General features: G+C 43.5%; 1 protein-coding gene across 1 annotated transcript in view; it reads right to left on the bottom strand.

Annotated features, from left to right (window-relative positions):
- Positions 1-22,353, bottom strand: part of DNTT (DNA nucleotidylexotransferase) — a 36,873-nt gene that overhangs the window by 1,770 nt on the left and 12,750 nt on the right. Inside the window, exons 3-10 of the mRNA XM_022569537.3 lie at positions 21,563-21,691; positions 20,120-20,290; positions 19,027-19,098; positions 17,666-17,789; positions 12,394-12,526; positions 11,213-11,321; positions 7,402-7,647; positions 554-637 (exon numbers count right to left, since the gene is read on the bottom strand). Of these exons, the coding sequence (XP_022425245.2) occupies positions 554-637; positions 7,402-7,647; positions 11,213-11,321; positions 12,394-12,526; positions 17,666-17,789; positions 19,027-19,098; positions 20,120-20,290; positions 21,563-21,691 (1,068 nt within the window). The remainder of the gene's footprint in view (positions 1-553; positions 638-7,401; positions 7,648-11,212; positions 11,322-12,393; positions 12,527-17,665; positions 17,790-19,026; positions 19,099-20,119; positions 20,291-21,562; positions 21,692-22,353) is intronic.

The following is a 22,353-nucleotide window of genomic DNA, read 5'->3' as shown; positions in this document are numbered from 1 at the left end:
ATACAGTAATCTATCATTTTGCTGAGGCAGCATTTGGACTACTGCAAGGCTAGCATACCAAGTGAGTCTCAGCTGGTGTGTGAGTCTAGCTGACTGCTCATCTACATCTCAGGGCAGCTCTGTTGCTCTCCTTCTTGCAGTGGACTCTCATTAATGACCTATATGATCACTCAAAATGCTAATTCTCACTGCATCTGAGGGGTACTTGAGTGATATTTGTGATTTGGGGGGATCCTTAGTTTTCTTTGGAGTTACTCATTGCAGTTACCAAGGATATACCAAACTCAATTAATATTCACTGTTGGACTGGTTCTAGGGGCCCAACTAGCCCATCATCTTTGAGTCCAAAGCCTCTGAGATGCATTCTGGGCCAGGTGGGGGCTATGCTCCCATCAGGATCTTTCCAGCTGCCCTCAACTGCGATCTGTGCGGACAGGGCACTCGGGGCAAAGGAAACTGAACCTGGACACTAAAATTAGTTCTGGAAAAGCACTCAGGGAGCCAGCCTTGGTGATGAGGATCAAAGAGGCCCATCTCAGGGAGACAGCTCCACCTTGGTCTTGTCATATAGAGCGTGGTTATCCAGCATCATCTTCCGGTCGTGTGTAGCATAGCGCCGGAGGTCTCTCTCAAACTGCTGGGTAAGAAATAATTAAAATAAATTACTATCAGGACTTCCCTGGTGGAGCAGTGGTTAAGACTCTGCGCTCCCAATGCAGGGGGCCCAACTTCGATCCCTGGTCAGGGAACTAGATCCCACATGCATGCCACATCTAAGGAGCCCACGTGCTGCAACTAGGGAGCCCACCTGCCTCAACTAAGAACAAATGCAACCAAATACATAAATTTTTTAAAATAAATAAATAAATAAATAAATTACTATCAAGTCTAGAATGTCTTCAGTATTATGTGTTTAGAGATATTTAAATCACAATACAGGAAGTCCCCTATATACAAACAAGTTCCGTTCCGAGAGCACATTCGTAAGGCCAATTTGTTCGGTAAGGCCAGCAAAGTTAGCCTAGGTACGCAACTAAAACTGTCGGCTATATAGTACTGTACTGTAATAGGTTTATAATACTTTTCACACAAATAATACAAAAAAAAAACACGAAAAATAAAACATTTTTAATCTTACAGTCCAGTACCTTGAAAAGTACGGTAGTACAGTACAACAGCTGGCATACAGGGGCTGGCATCGAGTGAACAGGCAAGAAGAGTTACTGACTGGAGGAGGGAGAGGAGGTGGGAGATGGTAGAGCTGAAGGATCGTCAGCAATAGGAGACAGAGGGCAAGCTGCGATTTCACTCATGCCAGACGTGGATGGCACAGGTTCTGGTTCCTTGCTGGAACCAGATGCACGTTTGCATCTTTAGAAGTTCACAGTTTGAAGGTTAGTATGTAGAGGACTTACTGTAATGAAATGTCTATCTCCACTAAACATTCTCCAAGCAATTTTCTCCCCCAGGGCAATAGTCTACGATGACAAAGCTCCATGCTCACATGCATACACTAGACTATAAGCTCTGTGAAAAAAGGAACCTGATTTGTTCTGTTCATAACCATATTTCCTCCTCAAATGACGCCTGGCACATAGATGTACAGCAAATATTTGCTGAATGAATAAATGAGGATTGTGAGGATCGTGTCCAAAATAATACCTGGTCCAGAGTAAATGCTGGATAAATAATACTTGGTGTTGTTTTTTATTTGGAATATCACTCATATAAAAGAGGATGAGGAGTTAGGAGACCCAGATTCCAGCCTGGATTTTGTTCTTGTCTGGCTGTGCATCTCTCTGCAAGTCACCCAGCCTCTCTGAATCTCGGTTCAGAGGGTGGAGAAGTGCATGAGTAAAGTCCCCTCTGGCTGTAACATCCTCTCATACGAGATTCTTTAAAACTGATGGTCTGAGCCACCTGCCCCAGAGTAGCATCTCCTATGATCAGGGTGAGCTCGGAGGCTCCAGGGAGCAAAACCTGCAGCCTTAGATAGAGGACAGGGAAACCCTGGAAAAGGAAGACAATGAATGAAGTTGTCGTTGAGGTTAATTTTCCTAAGAAGCACAGATCTAGAAATGTCCTTTCCATGTGGGATTAGGGAGCAAGGAGGGAATCATTGCGCCCTCTAGTGGCGAGTATGGGAAAGCTGGCAGAGACTGGGAACTGCCCTTCCTCACCTGGCTGTGTGAAGACAGACTTTCCAGCCAGAAGTTCTTTATAAGGGAGTGGAAGAGAAACTATGGCTGTGGAAGAATCAGGGTGAAGCAGATTCTGGGTGCAGTAGCTGCTGGCGTGTGAAGGTACAGGAGTGTTGCTTAGCACACGGACTCCTACAGCCCTGGGCCACTTGCCTCCAGTCCCCCCAGCACTTAGAGCAACGGCTCCTCACGCTGGGCATGGGGGGAGGCTGGAGAGGATGGGGTAACAGGTGCAGTGAGAAGCCCCCCTTGGCTCCCCAGTTCTGTGTGGTGCGAGATCTATGCCTGGACTCCTCTGCTAAATCCTCAGGAGCATTTTTCCATATTGTGTTAGGAATTATAATGATGTCTTCCATTTGGAGGGTAATTATATTGACTCAACCAATATTTATTGAGCACCTACTATGTGACAGGTGTGTTCTGGATGCTTGGACTATAACAGACAACAAAACAATGATGTCTGCCTTGGTGAGGCTTGGATTCAACAGGGGACACAAATAAGACACAGTAACAGCATAAGTAAATTACATGATATGTTAAAAGGTCATGCTGCATACAGCGCAGGCCTCATAAAGGAGGTAGGATCTGAGCAAGGACTTGCCCAAGGTGAAGGAGCTAGCCAAGCGGACTCTGGGAAGAGCACACCGTGCAGAGGGAACAGCTAAAACAGAGGCCTTAGGGAGGGGCCAGCCTGCCTGGTTAGGGAGAGAGCAGTGGGGAGGAGTTCAGAGAGATGAGGGTGTGGGCAGGGTCTCGTGGCCACTGGAAGGCCTTTACTCTGCGTTGAATGCAGAGCCCCTGCCAGGTTTTGAGCAGGAGAGTGACTGGATCTGACTTATGTTATGACAGCATCACTTGGCTGTAGGGGGCAAGAGACCAGTCAGAACAGCTGTGGTCATAATCCGGGCAATGATATCCTAGTTAATGTTTGTGGAGGGCTTACCCTGTGCTGGGTGCTGGGCTGATTTCTTGCTTTATATTAATTTCTGATCTACTCTATTATCACTAGTATTTAACAGCTTCTAAAAGAGTCTAACAATACTTTTAAAAGAACAGTATTAAGTATACAATTAGCCTCAGAATTGTGTTAAGATGAAGGCGCTGTCTAATTTAATCCTCATTACAATCCCGTGAGGTTGGTACTGTTATTAGTCCCATTTTTCAGATGAAGAAAGGAGGCCCAGAGAACCTAAGTAATTTACCCAAGGCCACACAGCCAATGATAGAGCTAGGACTCAGACTCCTGAATCCCGAAGCTCAGGTTCTTTACCCTGGACAGTTCTGCCTTCTGCTTTACAAGCTCTTTAGTTTCTCTCAACAACCCTGTGAGATAGGCAGGGCAAGCATGGTGTTTTTTTTTCAGATAAAGAAAGCTGAACATGGAGCAGGGGCAGTGATACTACAGTCTGGCTGTGTCACTGGTCACAACACACTTCAGAGGTTGGCCCGTGCATGCCACATACGGTTGTGCAAGTTGTGCACTGCAAAACTCTAGAGGGCGCCATTCACTGTGTAGTCTTTGTAAATATGCATGTTTCTTATGACAATTTTCTGGGAAATGGCAGTAAGGTATTTTAAGGAAGAGATGCTTTTTAAAGTTGGCGAAAGGGAGCCATTTGGGCTAGTAAAGAGGCTGGGGTAGCCTAGGCATCTAGCCACCATTGTCCATGTGTTTCCGGAGGAGAGAGTGTACTTCCTCTAGCCTCTGACACAAACGTGGACAATACTCTTGAAGGAATCTCAGCCAATAAAGTCATGCTGACAAACGGCAGATCTAGTTTGAAGAAATATGATTCAGAGGAAAACAAAAGCTTCTTTTGTTTGTTTTTTTAAACTAATGAAGTCCATACCCAGTCCAGAAATTGCACTGTACTTGGATGGTTCTAGAAAAACCTCAGCTTAATGTGTCCCAGTGGATGCATCCTATTCAAGAAATCTTTAGGGCACAAGATCCAAAGGAAACTTTGTCAGCTTAGTAGACGAGACAACCTGGTAAGTTAATGACCCCAAACTGGGGTGAGATTAATAGGTGAAGTGGCTTAAGAACATTTCCCAGGTGCTGAAATCTTTGGGTTAAAAGGTGAAATTAAATTTCTCACCTACAAAATTTTAGACCAGACCTAAACCTGGTCACCCACCAACATGTATCCACCTGGGGACAAAACACATCACGTTCAGCGGTCACATAAGCGGGGGCGTAAAGATGGTGACACAAGTAGCTACTGTTTGCTGAGCTCTTACCACGTTTAAACACATGCATCTCATTTAACCGGATGGCAAACTTGGGAGGTGGGCACCACTATTATCCACAATATAGATGGGGCAACTAGGACTTGAAGAGGTTATAATTTGTTTAAAGTCACCCAGCTAAAAAGTGGGAGAGCTTAGTGCTCTGTTAGTGCCCCGCAGAGCCAATAACAGTAATTTCTGAGAAAAGAGAATAAAATGTGCTGAAGAGATGCCCATGTTCAAAACAAAGTGAACAAAGAACAACCATCTCTGCCAACGAATCCTGACTGGCATGACCTTGTATAACGCTGGGCTTCTTTTTGGAACTCTCCCCTTTCCCAACAGACTCTGTTCCCAAAGATGTATGTCTATCAAACAAAATGCATTTATGATGTATTGTTTCATCAGCTTTCCTAATTTTAATGAATGAAAGATGCCAGCCAACGTTTTTGATTAGGGTAAGAAGCTGTGGTGCTGAGATCCTGTGCTGAAATGATTCCGGCCGAAAGCAAACACACCTGACATTTAACTCAAGGTTGAGGACAATTAAATTCTACGTCATTTATCATATAAAATCCTTTAACGACTCATGTCACTCAAAGCAACAGCCAACTACGTGGGAAAACAGTGTGGGGTGTTAGATGGGAGGGTGGAGCACAAGCTAATGGGACAAATCTCGGGCGCCATGTCTATGAATATCACATGATGGGAGCTGGGAGCTGCCACTCCGCCAGCCCTGGCCCCGTGCCTGGCGTGGTGCTGGGGGCTTTGCCAGCTTCATCTCACTGGATCTCTGCAACCCAGGGAGGTAGAGGCATTTTTGCCCTGACTTTCCTGACGGGAAAACTAAGTCTTAGAGGACATGGGGAACTTGACGGAGATCACCTAGCTCGTAAGAGTCAGAGCAGGGGCTTGTGACCAGGTCTGGGATGAGCCACACTGTGCCCTTAGCCACCAGACTGCTTTCTCTGCTTCCATGGTTCTCATACTTTAGCTGCGTCACCTGCAGGGTTCTTTCAAACACAAATTGCTGGGCTCTTCCCCCAGAGTTTCTGATTCAGAAGGTCTGAGGTGGGGTGGAGAATTTACATGTCTAACCTGTTCCCAGGTAAGACTGATGCTGCTGGTCAGGGGATCTCTTTTTTTTTTTTTTCTTTTTGTGTGTGTGTTTTCAAAGCCTATGCAAGCCTTAACTTCTAGGTGGTATTGCTTCCTCTATATGCAGTCACCTAAGTCCTACTAATTTTTACCACCTAAATAAGACTTGAGAGTCTTTCTTCATCTGCCCTTCCCGGCCATTACTTTAATTTAGATCTTTCTCATCCTTATCTAGACTATTGTGTTAATCTCCTGGTCTAACTCAGTAGATGGTTCAGATCATTTAATAGTTTCCCTGTTACCTATAGGCTAAACTGTAAGATCCTCAACGTTTATAATCCATCCCCACATTCTATTACCTGCCCACTTCCATCTTGTATTACATTATAAATCCCTTGAGTGTAGGGACCAGTATCTTTGTATTCCTTATATTGTGAACATAATAACTGCTCAGCCAATAGTTGTTGACTTAATGAAGTAGGCAGGCTCTTGGCTTGGCAGTTAAGTATACTTCTCTAGAATTAAAATGAATTACTCTGTGTAGTAGGAATAAGAAGATTCTTTTATTTTCATATATTAATATTTCACACATTATTATTTTATGGTAGTAATGTCATACATTCCTCCGGTAATATTAATTTGAATTAATACGATTTTAAGCTATTACATGCAGTTGTTCTGAGTTCCTGTAGAATTGTCTTTTTTTTTTTTTTTTTTTTTTCCCCAGAAGGGAATTAATAGAATTGAGACATAACAAGAGCAGAAATACTTGGTTTTGGACATCCGTTGTGGTACAAAATAAAAAATTAGCAGTCATTGACTCCTTGTTAGAAATTTGACTCCTAGTCAAAGATTTTTAAACTTTACCTTGTGTAAATAAGTCTGTAATCATAATCATTTAGGATGCTCAGAATATACCAATGATCCATGAGCCACTCTAAGGGAATCGTGTAACTGGTATAAATCCGTACTTGGTTTTGTTTTAATTTGCAACTTTTCTTCTTAAAGTCTTTTTTAATCTAAAGTTTTGATGGGTACATTGAAACACGGTAAAAATTATTGACAGTTGTGACATTCTTTTTAACAAAAATGTTTACATCCTAAAAACAAGTTTCTTAGACTTATTAGAAGGGTAAGATTTCATGACAGATGAAATATTTAAGATATGCTTCATTTAATATATCAGTAAGTTTCACTAACTACATATTTTGTGCTCATTCATTTATTCTTTTTTTAAATTGAGGTATAGTTCACATACAGTAAAATTTACTGTTTTGTAGTGTACAATTCAGTGGCTTTTAGTATATTTATGAAGTTGTCCAACTATCACCAATCTGTAATTACAGAACGTTTTTATCACCCCAAAAGAAATCCATGCTTGTTAGCAGTCACTTCCTTTTCTTCTCCACCTAACCCCTGGCAACCACTAATTTACTTTCTGTCTCTATGGATTTACCAATTCTGGAGATTTCATATGGATTTATACAATATGTGGCCTTTTGTGTCTTGGCTTCTTTCTTTTTTGTGTGTGTCATTTTTTTAAAAATGTTTATTTATTTATTTTCTTATTAGTCATCCATTTTATACACATCAGTGTATACATGTCAATCCCAATCTCCCAATTCAGAGGGGATCTCATTTTGAGAATAACTGTTCTAAATGCATCTGTCTCACGTGACCATGTGCAGGTGGAATGCCCTGATTTAGAGATTTCTGTCCACTTCCCTCTCTCCTGTCCACCCCCTCCCCCTTCCTTGTCCGTCTCCCCCCCATCCCCACCCCCACTGCCATTGTCTCTCCCCTGGGCCCAGGTAGACCCAGTCTACCTCTTCTGGAAAGCTAAGACCATCCCACGGATACAGGTAGCGCTTACCCGGGAGCCAGTCCAGCCCAGCAGGGCAAAGGCATATTGCTCGTAGGGGCACATGACCAGGTCCACACGGATGGCCTTCCAGGTCTTTCCTTCCTGTTGGATGGACTTGTCACTGTCCACTCTCTGATGGTGCAACTTTAAAATCAGAAAGCATTTTTGAAAATGATCTAAAGCATCCACTTGCCTGCTTGGCACCTTGAACTTTTCAAATGTCGACTCCACAAGGTCACAGTATAAAAGTAATCCCTGAAAATAAACAGAAAGACATCAGGAAGAGTCCCTGATGCAGAGGGTCGGAGATTTTATATTGGGCTCTTAATGAACGCTCTTAAAGAAAGCTTTGCAGATTTAAGCAAAACATGGGTGCGTTTTGTCCGTGCGTTGTGAGCCCACCTGGCGACACTAGCAGAGGGAGCCATGGAGTGGGTGTGTTACACTCCCTCTGCAGCAGAGGAATTTAGCGATTAGAGGGGCCAAGCCAAGGCCACTTCATGGCAAAGCTGCCAGAGAATCTACTCCCGCAAGGTCTGACGGCTGACCAGTGTTCACAAACTTGCCGCATTCCCTTAAGTACAAACCAACTTTGAACAAAAAGCCGTGCCGTTTCTATGCGGTTGTTCAGATTTAGTGTCCCTCCATAAAATACTGATGACTAGGTCTACTTGGCCCCAAAGGTTGTGGCTGAGGCTCAGCCGCGTTGGGGCCTGATGACTCACTCTTTCTAGGGAGCATTTTGAGATTGTTACTCTGCCTGCCTTGGAGACTCAGACAAAATTGGTGGCACGTCACCAAACGTCGCCTAGTCAGAAAGTTACGCCCAGCAAGCTGCCATCCTCCAATTCATCTGCTCCGTGGGACTTCCTCACGGCACAGGGCAGATGTGGGGTAGGGAAAGGCAGAACTATGCAACTAACTGCTGAATCTGAGTAGCAACTAGAAGAGCAAATAACCTGAAAATAATCTAGTCAAAGCTATTAGGGTGTATGATTTGTTCTCGGATTCTTTAGGTCAGACATTCTCAAATATTATCATCAGACACATTTGGAAGGTTTGTTAAAGCACAGTTTGGGAGGTCCTGTCCCCGGAGTGATTCGTGCTGGGGCGGGGCCGGGGGGAGATGAATTTGCATTTCTAATAAGTTCCCAGGTGGTGCTGATGCTTCTGATCTAGGGACCACAGTTGGAGCATCACTAGTTCCATTTGCTATTGTTATTAGAAGCACTTGGCATTTCCTGTGCAATCCACCCCCACCCCCAAGAGACATTGTTTCAATTCAACTCAACACTTTGAGGAGGGGATGCTTTTCCTTTTGCTGATCTCAGAAGAGGGAACACTTGGCCCTTCAGTTCCTCTCCCAGAAAAGGCATGAGGAAGAACCGGTGCCGTCTGAAGCAAGCTGGGGTGGGGAGTGGGGGATTGTGGGGGGAGCGCTGATGTCAGGAAGAGCCTCTGGTGCAGCAGGCAGGTGTTGCCCTAGGCAAATCTAACAACCAACTCCGGGAAGACACAATTCTGCTTTTTAAGGAAACTTACTAAGATTAGTCAATATCACAACTTTTCATGTCAATTTGAATTATGTAAATCTGAAAAGCGAGCTATTAAAATATCAAAACAGTCTTACTTTGAAGCCAAGTTTGTAACTTCCCTCCCCCCTTTAAAAAAATTCACAAAGCTGGCTTCCTAAAAGCTGTAAACTGTGTTTGCACTATTGCCACGTGCCACTTTGGCTGGTCATAGACACACGGGCCACCCACCAGGCAGGAACCCAAACTACACCCAGCCAGCCCTCCCCTCTTTGGGGTGAATTGCTGGTGGCCAGTGGAGTCTTCTGGATGGCACCCTCCCCCCAAGATCAGTATTTCCTAGCTCTTTTCCTCCCTTTCTCCCAGGAGAGGTCTTCTACAAGGACCACATGTAGAATCATCTGATAGGCAACTGAAAACCATACCCATTGGCTGTTCATTCTTTCTGCAGGTGTTTTAAAACATCGTATGTGTATACGCATGTGTCGTGTAAGCATGTGCTTGAGTGTGCCTGCATGAGATAGTCATTTTAATCTGGAAAGTGCAGATTTTGGTAAGAAAGGCAGGGGTGGGGAGTGAGGTAGAGGTGGAAGTTAACCATGATTCACAACCGAGGTGTTGGGGGCAGGCGTGGAGCTGCAGGGGTGTGGACAGAGTTGGTGCCTGATTGTCAGCAAGGGAAGGGGAACAGCTGCTCGCGTTCTCCCCTGGGTCCCCTCGCCCGGCACAGTGCCTGGCTCTCCGGCAGAGTTCAGTATACAGTTGTGCAGGAGAGATCATGACTACAGCCACTGTTTAATAGGCATTTATCAAGCCCTGCACTAATTCTCTCAGTTAATCCTCCCATTAACAAATGAGAGAGGCTTGCTATCCCTGTTTCACAGATGAGGAAAGAGAAGCTAGGAGAGAGTCTCAGCTCCTACAGCCAGTACATGGCAGGGTTGTGCTTTTAAAATCCTAAATCTAAAACCCACGTGCTTAACCTCTGCATCCACCAGTGTCTGCCCATCTCTTTGCTTGGGGACCAGCAGTATGGCTGCCTGGCGGCCGAAGACAGACCAACGAAAATGAGGCTTCTTGTCCCCATCTCCCAACCCCATCCCATGTCGTGCTGGGACAGTCTCAGAGCGTGGGGAGGGTGGTGACTGTATACCAAGGTCAAATAGGTCCACCCTTGCCAGAGCCCCTGATGGGGGTCCAGGCAGCCCTGTCTCCACCCAGGCCGTGGCTGGCAGAGCCCCTCAGGGTGCTGTCTGTCCATGAGAATCTTTCAGCTTTCCTGCTCGAGTGGAGAAGTAGGGCCAGCCTAGGTTCGGCTGACTCTTTCTCGTCCTGCATTCCCCTGGCTCAGCCTATGATGCTCACGCTCAGAGCTCCTGGCTGTCTGGATCCCCGCTCCTGAGAGAGAGAGGGGCCTCGTGGGTGAATTTGGATCTGGTTCCAAAGTTGGGTCTTCAATTCTAGTACTCCTGGCACCAGAGTCGTGTGTTTCTTAGACTAACTGTATCTGAGGTCTTCTTTCTCCTGTGTGTCAGGGAGATTTGTCCACACCCGGAAGATGCTAAATCACTCAGGAAAAATGAAGCTGTGCTGGAAAAACACCAGCCCCAGCCTCCTCAAGCCATCCAGGCCTACGGGTTCCTAGGGAAGGGCCCTCTGTCTCCTCAGCACTCTCACTGGGGTTGCGCAGGAGTCAGGGCCCTGCAGGGGGCTCTGGCCACAGGGTCATCCTTAGTTCCCTCCACTGGGCAATATGCGGCCCGGAGCAAATCTGATCTCAGTGGGTGGGGGCTCCTGAGCCATGACCCCTGCTGGGCCCAGCTTGCCCTCATTAGCTCACTTCTTCCCATCTCAGCACAAAGTCAAGGTGGTTATTGACCAGCATAGAGTTCAAGGCAGCCCCAACACCTCTTGGGCTGATTTTATCCTAGTATTAGCCCCACCCCTAAGCTTGCTCTACCCTGGTTCACACCTCCCAGGTCTTCTCAGCACACGCTGTTCATTTTGTTTAGGGCTCTGATGCCTCCGCACATCCAGCACAGAGACAAGCCGCCCTCGGCCCCTTTGGTAATAGGACGAGTGCGTATACACAAGCTCACAACCCGGACTCTAGGACCCAAAGCAGGTAAGTCTCACTGCATGTCACTGGCACTGTGTAAGCTGTTGCAAACCACTGAGACTCAGTTAGATGATCATTACACATTTACAAGGTCAATAGTGTGCCAAATTCAACGGTATTAATGCAATTCTTGAGTGTCCAAACATCCACTTATGATCTTTCTTCTTACCTTTCTTTCCCATAAGTTTATCACTTTCGGCAAAAGTTGTTGCTCTTCATCCTCTGTTGATCCTGGGCTGGTAATTAAAAAATCTACATCATGCCCAGTCTTCTTACGCCTGATTTTAAAAATTGTATAAAATTGAGATGAATTAGATTTTTAGCTCTCAATTTAAAAAAGCCACCTGTGTTTCTATGCCCCATGCTTAAGGTTTGCAACACAAAATGCTCGTGATGTATCTTTTAAACAAAAGATCCTTGGTTACACAACTCTCCTCCTTGCAAAATAAATTTATGACACAGAAAAATTAAAAAATCACATACGGTACGTATATGATTATGTACATGTGGGTAAAAATGGCAAAGATTATTTCTTCTCCACACCCACACGTGCACACACTCCCACACACCAGAGACAAGCTGGACAACAAGCAAACCAAGAATTATATTCACGTAACATGAGATAGGGTTCTTGCAATTATGACATAGACTAAGGGCATTTTCTTGGATTTGATCTTGTCTTCCCACTTTCTCCATCACCTCCACAGCCAACAGCCACCATGTAAGAGGACCACGGGGAGAGATGGAGAAGGGTGTGGGAGGGAAGGAGTCTCTTTCTGAAACGGGCTTCAATATCCAAAAATTGCACACATCTCTGTGAAGAGTTTATTTATTCACTCATTGACACAACCAATATTTCTCGAGTGCCTACTGTGTGCCAGGCACCATGCACTGGCTCTCACTGAGCACTAAGCTCCCGAACCTTAGTGGGGAAACACGCATACAAACAATACAAACAATTACTTGACAGCTGTCCAGGGAGAACCGAGGAGGGGTGCCTCGCCCAGCATGGGGAGGAGGGAGTCAAGGAAGGCTTTCTGGGGGAGGTGGCACCTGAATTGAAGCTTAAAGGATGAGGAGAAGTGAGCCAGCTGATGAGTTGAGGGAAACAAGCCCAAGCAGAAAGGTGGGACAGAGCAAAGTCACAGAGGCGAGAAAGAGCTCCATGTGTGCTGAGAATGACAAGCCACTTGGGGTTGCTGGAGTGAAACATGAGGTGCAGGAGTTGAGACTGCAGAGAGAAGCTGGCGCCAGACCCCCGAAGGCATTTTGTGCCAAAACTCCTGAGCATGGGGAGCCACTGAAGGTGTTAGAGCAGGGGAGGTAAAAGCAGCCGTCATCATTATTTACCTCCGGAATCCTCCCGTCATGGTGACGAAGGCATCAGGCATAAATGCCCAGACGGCCTCTTTAACCAGCACACCGACTGCCTCTGCTTCGGCCCTGGTCACACAGCTGACAAGGTCTTCATAATAGAGGAATCCTGAGAGGCCATTGGACAAGTCAATGGAGAAAGGAACATGTCTCGTGTGAAATGACCAGCCCTCAGTGAGAGGGGATTCGTCCCCACATAGAGCTAACGTGGCCACAGACATCAACGCCAAACTGTTCCACAGAGACCGAGTGATCTGCGTTCTCTTGGTTGTGAATTTTTCATGTTAACAATGGCTCTTTGCTTTCTGACTGAGAGACTTACAGTTTCCTGACTAAGGAAGAGGCAATATTTCATATCCTAGAACCAAGCTGTTCAAATCTGACTTCCTATTGAAGAACCAGCCCTCCTGATCAATAAGCTGTGCCCTATCATTTTAAAAAGCTAATGCATAAAGATTAGGGGTGGGAAGATTTGGGGTTGCACGGTTATAGATGAATTATAGAATTGAAGTCAAGAATAGGAAGGCGGGGGGCTTCCCTGGTGGCGCAGTGGTTAAGAATCTACCTGCCAATGCAGGGACACGGGTTTGAGCCCTGGTCCTGGAAGATCCCACATGCTGCGAAGCAACTAAGCCCGAGTGCCACAACTACTGAACCTGCGCTCTAGAACCCGCGAGACACAACTACTGAGCCCACGTGCCACAACTACTGAAGCCCGCGTGCCTAGAGCCCGTGCTCCGCAACAAGAGAAGCCACCGCAATGAGAAGCCCGTGCAATGCAACGAAGAGTAGCCCCAACTCGCCACAACTAGAGAAAAGCCTGTGTGCAGCAACAAAGACCCAACGCAGCCAAAAATAAATAAATAAGTAAATTTATTTTAAAAAAAAAAGAAGAATAGGAAGAGGGTAGATTTGTCTCTGAGGAGAGTCAGAAAATGTCTCTGGTGATCTGGCTTATTGCTTCTTTGTCTGACCATCACGAATAAACGAAAGCTCAGACAGAGTGGTCATGACGAAGAGTTGTTCTAAGGACTTGGTTAACCCCACAGACCCACAGAGGGAGGCGTGGCGCAGAGGAGTAAAGGAGATGGAAGCTTTATCTCCAAGAATTGGGATGAAGCGGAGGAGGGGAGGGGAGCAGGGTGCAGGAGAGATCCATAGAGCCTGAGGGCCATCTAGTTATCCTTCCATACAAGGCACTGCTCTCTTCCCTAGGATCCACAAGAGGGAGGCATTCCAACTCTGCCTGAATCTTTCTAATAATGGGAGGCTTTGATACCTCCAGAAGCTGCCCATTTCCTAGTTGTAAGGTCTTTTGAGGGCAGTTCTTTCTCTTTTTTTCCCAGCTTTATTGAGGTATAATTGACAAAAATTGTATAAATTTAAGGTGCACAACACAAGGTTTTGATATATGTACACGTTGGGAAATGGTTACCACAATCGAGCTAATTAGCATACAATGGAATATTATTCAGTCTTAAAAAAAGAAGGCAGTCTTGTCATTCACAACAATGTGGATGAACTGGGGGCATTATGCTAAGTGAAATAAATCAGACACAGAAAGACAGGTATTGCATGATGTCACTTACATGTGGAATCTAAAAAACTCTCTTAGAAGCAGAGAGTAGAATAGCAGTTACTGGGGGCTGGAGGGTTGGGGCAGTGGAGAGATGTTTGTCAAAGGGCACAAAGTTTCAGATACGCGGGATGAATAAGTTCTGGAAATCTAGTGTACAGCATGGTGACTATAGTTAACAATACTCTGTGGTATACTTGAAATTTGCTAAGAAAGTAGATCCTACTTGTTCTCACCAAAAACAAAATGGGGGGGAGCATCAAAAGTTCTTTATTTTCATGAGCTTAAGTCTACCTCCTAGCAGTTTCACCCATCACTGCTCTCTGGAAAGATGTGGAGCCACCATGTTGGTCCTTCTCACCTCCAGGATCACGGGAGGGAGGAGGCAGGAAGCCATTTGGCTAGAACATCACGGTCACAAAATTCTCCAGTTCAAACTTCCCATGTTATCTCTAAATAAGGACAGTTGCAGAATCATATTGGCAGGACCAAGAGAAGATAACGTTCACACTAATACATCTATAAACTGTGCCCAATACCAAACCACACAGCTTGTGGAACACTATTGTTTTTTATATCAATCCTAAAACTCTCTCTCTCTTTTTTAAAAATAAAGTCACAAGCACAGAGAGATCAGCTAGGTGCTTTGTGACCACCTGGAGGGGTGGGATAGGGAGGCTGGGAGGGAGACGCAAGAGGGAGGGGATATGAGGATATATGTATATGTATGGCTGATTCACTTTGTTGTAAACCAGAAACTAACACACCATTGTAAAGCAATTATACTCCAATAAAGATGCTAAAAAAATAATAAATAGAATAAAGCCACATTTTTATTGCAATATGGCCATTTTTGTGTGTGGAGCATTTGATTTAAAAAACAATGCTTTCAGGGGGTTGCTGTGCAACGGGTACAAAGTTTCAGCAGAGATCTGCTGTGCATCATTGTGCCTGCCACACAATACTCCATTAACAGTACTCTATTGCACACTCAAAAATTCATTAGTAAATGTGATGTGGATCATAGACTTCAATGCAAAAGTTAAAAAGAATCAGGCTTCTGAAGGTAAACAGGAAAATATCTTTATGGTGTTGAGGGTAAGCAAATATCTCTGAAACAGAGCAGGGGCGCAGGGGCACTAACTATAATGAAAAGATTGATAATTTGGATTTCATTGAATATAAGAACATATATTCATCGAAGGACATTGTCAAGCAATGAAGACACACGCTACCAACTGGGAGAAGATATTTGCATTTTATGTATCTGACACAGTGCTGGTGGGGTGTCTGCTAGAGCTAAATCAATACCTATTCAGCCTCTGACCCAGCAATTTCCCTCCTAGGTGTATGCACAAGAGAAACGAGAACATATATCCCCAGGTACAAGAATGTTCATAGCCAAAAGCTGGAAATAATTCTAATGTCCATCAACAGGAAATGGGTAAATAAATTATGATACCAATGGAAGAAAAATTGCCAAGAGGGTAGATCTCATGTTGTGTTCTTACCATATTTTAAAAAATCAATTTAATAAAATTAAACAAATAATGTATAAATGTGAAAAAAATGAACAACAATGCTCCATTTGGCTCTTTTTTGATACAAAAATTTCATCATGGCTGATATTCACAGTACAACTCATTTGGTAACCATAAAACTCCTGTGATTATTCAGGATGTACCTAAACCAAAAGTCATGATTAACAGCAATTTCTTTAAGGGCATATGCAGGTATCAGGAACGAACATGGAGATAGTTTAATAATTTGTTGACACCCATGAAAGCAACTTAATTGGCTTTCCTTTTGGGTATGGTAGGGAGGTGAACTTATTACAAGAAACTTATTAGCCTGTACAGTGTTACATGTGTGCTGTTATATTTCAGAAACCAATGTGGCATGTGAATCCTCAAGCCTCAGGGAATTAAAACCAAGTATGATTATAAGTAAAACTGAATCAGGGTTTCACCCCTGGATCGTACTTTCAACATGTTCAGTTAGCTTACCCTTGGCAAAATGCTAAACTATTCCCATTGACAAGTCCATTCATTGTAGCGCTGCTACAAGGGACACATAAAGCCTGGGTTTTTCAGCTATAAGTATGATAGGAAGGCATTCCTCGAGTTCTACATAAAACAAAAGCATTAGATAGTCAGATGGCCATCACTGATGGATTGAGAGAATAATAGCTGCTTCATTCATCTGTCTGGAAGAGCCCAAATAGGAAGAGAAAAATCCAGTTTACAAAGCTGGGGAATTGGGGGCTACTTGGATCCCAAGAGCATTCGGTGTCAGTTGATAAAGGTTTTCATCTAAGGGAAATACGGCATTGCCTCCCATTTTCTCTCTATGTGTTGACAGCCCTTACTGTCATTCTGAGCCATGTTTAATACTTACGTATATTTTAATACTTATGTATATATTTCTATGGCAACTCTAGAGCTGGTGTACATCACGCTTATTAAGTGTGCACTTTCAGAAGCCCAGAATATGAATATGGGTCTTTTTTTTCCTTAGGCTCTTTTAGTTCCTATGTGGCATCTTATAAACCTTATTAGCAATTTTTCGGAGGCTAGCAACTTAATGAAGTTGGGGAATTCTATGGTAGTGTTGATGTGAACCACCAAGAATTGATTTCTTCCTCTCCTCTTGCTTGTTTCTTTTCATCACTTAAACAGAAAATAGCTGTTTTCTCTTTTCTTTTCTTTCTGGTCTCCTCTTGTAGAAGATTCCCTTACTTTCATATGATTAAAAATGTTGATGGCGTCCTCATTCTTTGTAACTCAGAAGGCATAGTGCTCAGAACTGTGGCTGTGACTTCCTTTCAAATCCCAGTTATATTGTATTTCTATTGCATATTAAAAATAAACATTTAAATCATACAATTTTTGACCCTGTTTTTTGACATTCCTTGATTGAAAAAAATATACCAGGACCCTTCATAAATAGAAGTGATCAAGCCATCTTCAACCTCCGTGAGGCCCTGCCAGGCTTTCAGATGCCTGTCTCTACACTCTTCTGGGTTAAGGAGTCCTGGTTGGGTAGATAAACCCCTGTCTAGATTTCCACCATTTCCCTTCTATGTCCTGGTGTCTTACAGTTTCTAAAGCAGATCCGTATTTGTACCAAGCAACAGCTCTAGTTCGTTCAAATATTCTTTACTCCCCAACCCTCCAGGTCAAGGTTCTGTCTTGGATTCCTCCCCCATACCTCTTACCCAGCCAGGACCCAAATATCTGGAAGGGTCAGTTCAGTAAGAACTAGATCAGTGGTGCAACCAGGTTTGACAGCGGGATAAAGGAATGACAACAGCCCTCATGCAGGGTATATTTGCTCTGTGCCAGGCTAAGCGCTTTGCCTGCAAGATCTGATCTGTTCCCCACTTACGTACTGATGTTACCTCCCTTTTATAGATGAGGTAACTAAGGCTCAAAGATTTTAACTAACTTTCTCAAGATGACACGACTGGAGAGTGCCAGAGCCAGGATTTGGATCCAGGTCTGTCTGATTCCAAAAGCTTGGGCTTTTAGCCATAGCATGAAAAGAGGCCAAACAAGAGACCAGCTCACCAAGACTGGAGTTGACGTATGAAGTACAGCAGACAGATCCCTACCACAGCCTGACCAGCCCATGTGGCAAAAACATGAGATTTTTTTAGGAGAGACAATTCACCTGCTTTCTGCATTCTTGTGAATTTCAAGGTTTTGTCCGACCTTATTTTACTCAGAGATCTGAACCCCATCCTGAACCATTTCTCAGATGTCTTCAATCCCACTCCAAATACAGAAGTAAAGAGCTGAAACAAAGGGAAAGGCATGCCTTTAGTTTCTAAAACAAACATTATGTCAATGAAATGATACTTTTCAAGGTCAAGCGATTAAGAAAAGGTGTAAACAAATCTCTGACCTAGTTCCTCCTGAATATGACAAGCAGGTGGGCAATGGTAATTTTTCAGAGGCATTTCTATTTCAGGAGGGTCCCTTCCTGACATATGTTATTACTAAATGAAGCAGAAGGGAGGAGCCAGCATCTGGCACTGCCGAGGGCTTCCAGATATCCAATAAGGATTGCCTGCACTGTCAATGCGTGACAACAGGGATCTGTACCCAGCCCTTTGCCAAGAGTGTCTTACACACACTGATGCATATTCACCCTCACAATTTAAAGAGGGATGCACGTGTAGGTTGCATAAATTCTCCACCATCACACAACTGGTAAGTGTCAGAGCCCAGACTCAACCCAGTCTTTCCGCCCTCTAAGCCTGGCCTTCTGCCCTCGACCACAGTTTAGCCTGAGCATCACTTCTGAACCCAAGGGATTGGTAGGTGGAAGTCTCTGTCCCCTGCAACTCCAAAGTAGGGAACACTGGGAGGTAACAAACCCTGCTTCAAAGTAGACAAGGATTCAGTGAGGAGCAGGTTTCTTAAAGAACAGGTTTGTTCTTTAAGAGTAGGTAGGTTTGTTTTGTCTCACAGTCTTAGTGTACCCAGGAGTGACAGACTCTTGGGAGGTAAGGTCATTTGTATCTCACCATAGCATGGCAATAAGCTCGAGCACCCATATTTATTTAGGCATCTCCTTCCTAGACCACTGCTATGGACTGAATTGTGCCCCCTCCTCCCAAATTCATATGTTGAAATCTTAACCTCCAGTGTGATGGTATCTGGAGATGGGGCTTTTGGGAGATAATTAGGTTTAGATGAGGTCATGAGGTGGGTCCTCACGATAGGATTAGTGCCTTTATAAGAAGAGACACCAGAGAGTTTGCTCTCTCTCTGTGTCACGCGAGGACACATTGAGAAGGAGGCCGTCTGCAAACCAAGAAGAGAGTCCTAACCAGAGCCCAACCATGCTGGCACCCCAATCTCAGATTTCCAGGCTCTAACTGTGAGAAAATAAATATTTGTTGTTTAAGTCACTCGGTCTGCGACATTTTGTTATGGTACCCCAAGCTGACTAATACAACCACTTAGAATAAGTAATAGGATTAACTGAAAAACCATTTTTGATAAATACATATAAAAATCACGTACTTTGAAGGACTGATATCGTTCATCGTTTAACACAGCTTTAACTTCAGAACTTTCTCCATCTTCAATAATTTCCTGCACGAACAGTTGAAAAATATATTACATTAGTGATGTTAACTGCAGTCTAAGATTTTCAAATCCCCAGATCTAGTAGCTTAATTTTTCATGAAATACACCTGTTGTATACAGGATATTTCCTTAGCTGATCTGGAGAAAACAAGACATTTCCTGCTTGAAAAATCTCAGGTTATTATATTTCCAAGGACCCCTTTACAATCCTCAAGGAGGAAGGTACAGAATGATTAGGGTCCAAATCTATAGAACACCAAACCAAAAGATTCACTGAAAAAGGTGTGTCTAAATATTTGAGATAGTTTTCTTTTCAATTAATATAAACTAGCTGAAACAAGAGGACTTTTCATCTGAGCCGGTTAATCTTGGACCCACTGAAAAGCTAATCCGGGTTCAAGCCCTTATGATGTCTAGCTCAGAGCCACCCAACATCCTCTAAATAGAGCTGGGATTATTTCCCTTGAATAATTTACCTCGAGCTTGACTATATTGAAACTTACTCTTGGATGACCAATTTGCCTTGCCAGGGAATCCTTAAACATCATTAAATAAATAACTACCCATCCCTGGCTCTCTTCTTAGAATATACAGGTAGAGATACAGAATCAGCTCCACGGCCCATCACACCCACCACCATTCTGGAGGGCAATGTCCCCTGAGTGGAAGTGAGGTTCTTCACACAGCCTGTGTTTGAAGTCATAGCATCCTCTCCCATTGAGCTTTCAGGTCACTAGAGTCTTTCACTGTGATTAATGATACGGGAGAGTTATTTTCCCACTAGCTGACCCCACATAGCTCCAGGAGAGAAAATATTGGAGTATGAATTACACATATATATATGTGTATCTATGTAATATATATGTTATATAATATATATATATATCTATATAATCTATATTAGAGAAAAAGGAAAATAAGTCACGAATACCACATCTATATAGTTAACAGGAAAATCCATTAACTGCATCTCTCTCTCTCCCTCCCTACCTATCAGGGGTTGGGACGAATCACCTTTCACCCTTACCTCTATGACACACTTCACTCTGTCCCCCAGGCAGGGAATTCCTTCTGTGTCCCTCATACTGATGATTGTGAATGGCAGAGATTTAAGTACAGAAGCTGCTCTCGTAAATTCCAGACAAGAGAATTCATTTTCTTTAAACTCATAATTTTCAGCCAATACCTCAAAGGCATCCTGAAGAATAAAACCAGATGAGCAAAACACAGTCTGTTTCCTGGCCCCTAGCCCGCGAGCCAGCAGCCACTTGCAAACGCCTCTTGCTCTCTGTCAAGTATTAGAACACCTCGTGACTATTTCCTCAAAGATCAGGATTGGGTGTGCTGTGCTTTTGCACCCGTCCCTTGGTGGATGAGCGGAATTGAGTTGAAAAGACAGGCCACAGAGTGCTTTGTAAGGAAACTTTGAGTTCTCTGCCATTAGATATTCAGGAGTGATATAACTATAAAATGATACTGTGCTCATTGCATCTTCCTAGTTGTTACTTGGCATGATCCTTCCCTCTTTGCTGACTTTCCCACCAGCCTGTGGCCAGGATTCTGTCTTGATCACTGGGAAGCCCCATCTCTTATCTCATACGTGAAATATAGTCAGCACTTAGCATAGGCTTGTTGAATGAATGGGTATAATCATAAGTGGCGCAAACCCACAGGCAGGGTTATTTAAGGTAGGGGGTTATTTAAGGTAGGGCACGTTTGCATTTCTGGCAGAGGAGGAAACAGCTGCAGCTGTGCGGCATGATGCTCAGTGTGCCCAGTAGCTGCAATTTCCTGGTGCTCCTTGCACACGTGGGGCTAGAAGACTAGAAAGGAGAAGTTTTGTATTTGATATACTAATGCATGTTTTATCTATATGACTACTGACTCTAGGCTGGAGGACAAGCAGTTATAGGCTTGTTCGGGTCATTTGAAACATAATTATTGAATTTCAGGGCTGAATTTAGAGATGATCTATAGGTAATTCCTTTTTGAGCAGATGAAGAAACTGAGGCTCAGAGAGAGGAATTGACTTGCCCCAGCTAGTTAATATCAGAGAGGCTGAATCCAGGTCTGCTGACTCTCAATCCTCTGGCTTCCCAGCAAAGCTATTTATGCACAATTGCTATTTCTATGTAATTTGCTCTTACTATGTAATGGACTAATTACAGTACATATTTGTTTTATCAGAATATTTGCCTTTGATAACTGTTGCGTCCATTAATGACAACTCCTGATAAATAGTAACCTACCGTCTCTAAAGAATGTGCTCCGAATATATTTGTCTATTTCCATGACAAAAGGAGACCCATTCTTGACAGAAAGAGGAACCAGAGATCAGGTTAGAGGAGTGGGTAAGGGTGTGAAAAACATTCCTAGATTTTCAGGAATATTCCTAACTTAATTTGGAGATTCATGGAAAGAAGCAGAAAGCCCTGCGTTTGCTCTAGGTGTTGTTGTAAATCTCCATTACCGTGAATATGTGGTTCCAGTTGTTTAAAGTGGTTCTTCTCTGACACGCGTACTGAGAGATCTTTTTTACAGCAAGTGGTGGAGTCTTCTGGAAGCCCGGGTTGGGAGTAGCTGAATAGTCTGTTCTCACCTAAACAAATGCATCAGCATCCATTTTAAATAACAATTAATAGTGGTGATAATAATAGATGTGTGTGAAGAAAAAGGCAGTTTGATGGCAACTGTCTCTGTAAAGAGAATAAAATCATAGGAGGCTCAAATTTTATGTTATATGCATCTCTAATATTTGAATTTGCTACAATTAACATGTATTATTTTTGCAATCTGAAAAAATAACATGAAAAAACTACCAATTAAATATCATTTTTCTTTTCTGTGAACTTATGTAGTTATGGTCCGTTGGTGATGGGTGTGGAATTAAGAGCTTAACTTTATTTTTTTCTTTATGAATGATCACAGTAAGAAAAAAAATAAGAACCTTCTACTTTTCTGACTGCTAGACATCAAGACTTCAATATTTTGAAATATTTGTGTATAGACTTGTTTGTAAAAATAGCTACCATTTATTAAGTGCATATATAAATCAGGCTCTGTCTTAAGCACTTTACATGTGTGTTATTCTAATCCTCATAACCATCTTACAAGATAGGCAGGCACTATTGTTCTCATAATGTAGTGGAAGAAACTGAAGCTCAGAAAAGCTAAGTGACTTGTCCAAGTTCACACAGGGAGTAAGCAGAGAACCTGGGGTTTAACTCAGGTCTGTTGGTTCTACAGCCCATGTTCTTAATC

Source organism: Delphinapterus leucas, chromosome 16 (assembly GCF_059928025.1).
Source record: "Delphinapterus leucas isolate spDelLeu-1000000601 "Yukka" chromosome 16, BTC_Dleu_Yukka2, whole genome shotgun sequence".
NCBI lineage: Eukaryota > Metazoa > Chordata > Mammalia > Artiodactyla > Monodontidae > Delphinapterus > Delphinapterus leucas.
This window is presented reverse-complemented; position numbering and strand designations above follow the sequence as displayed.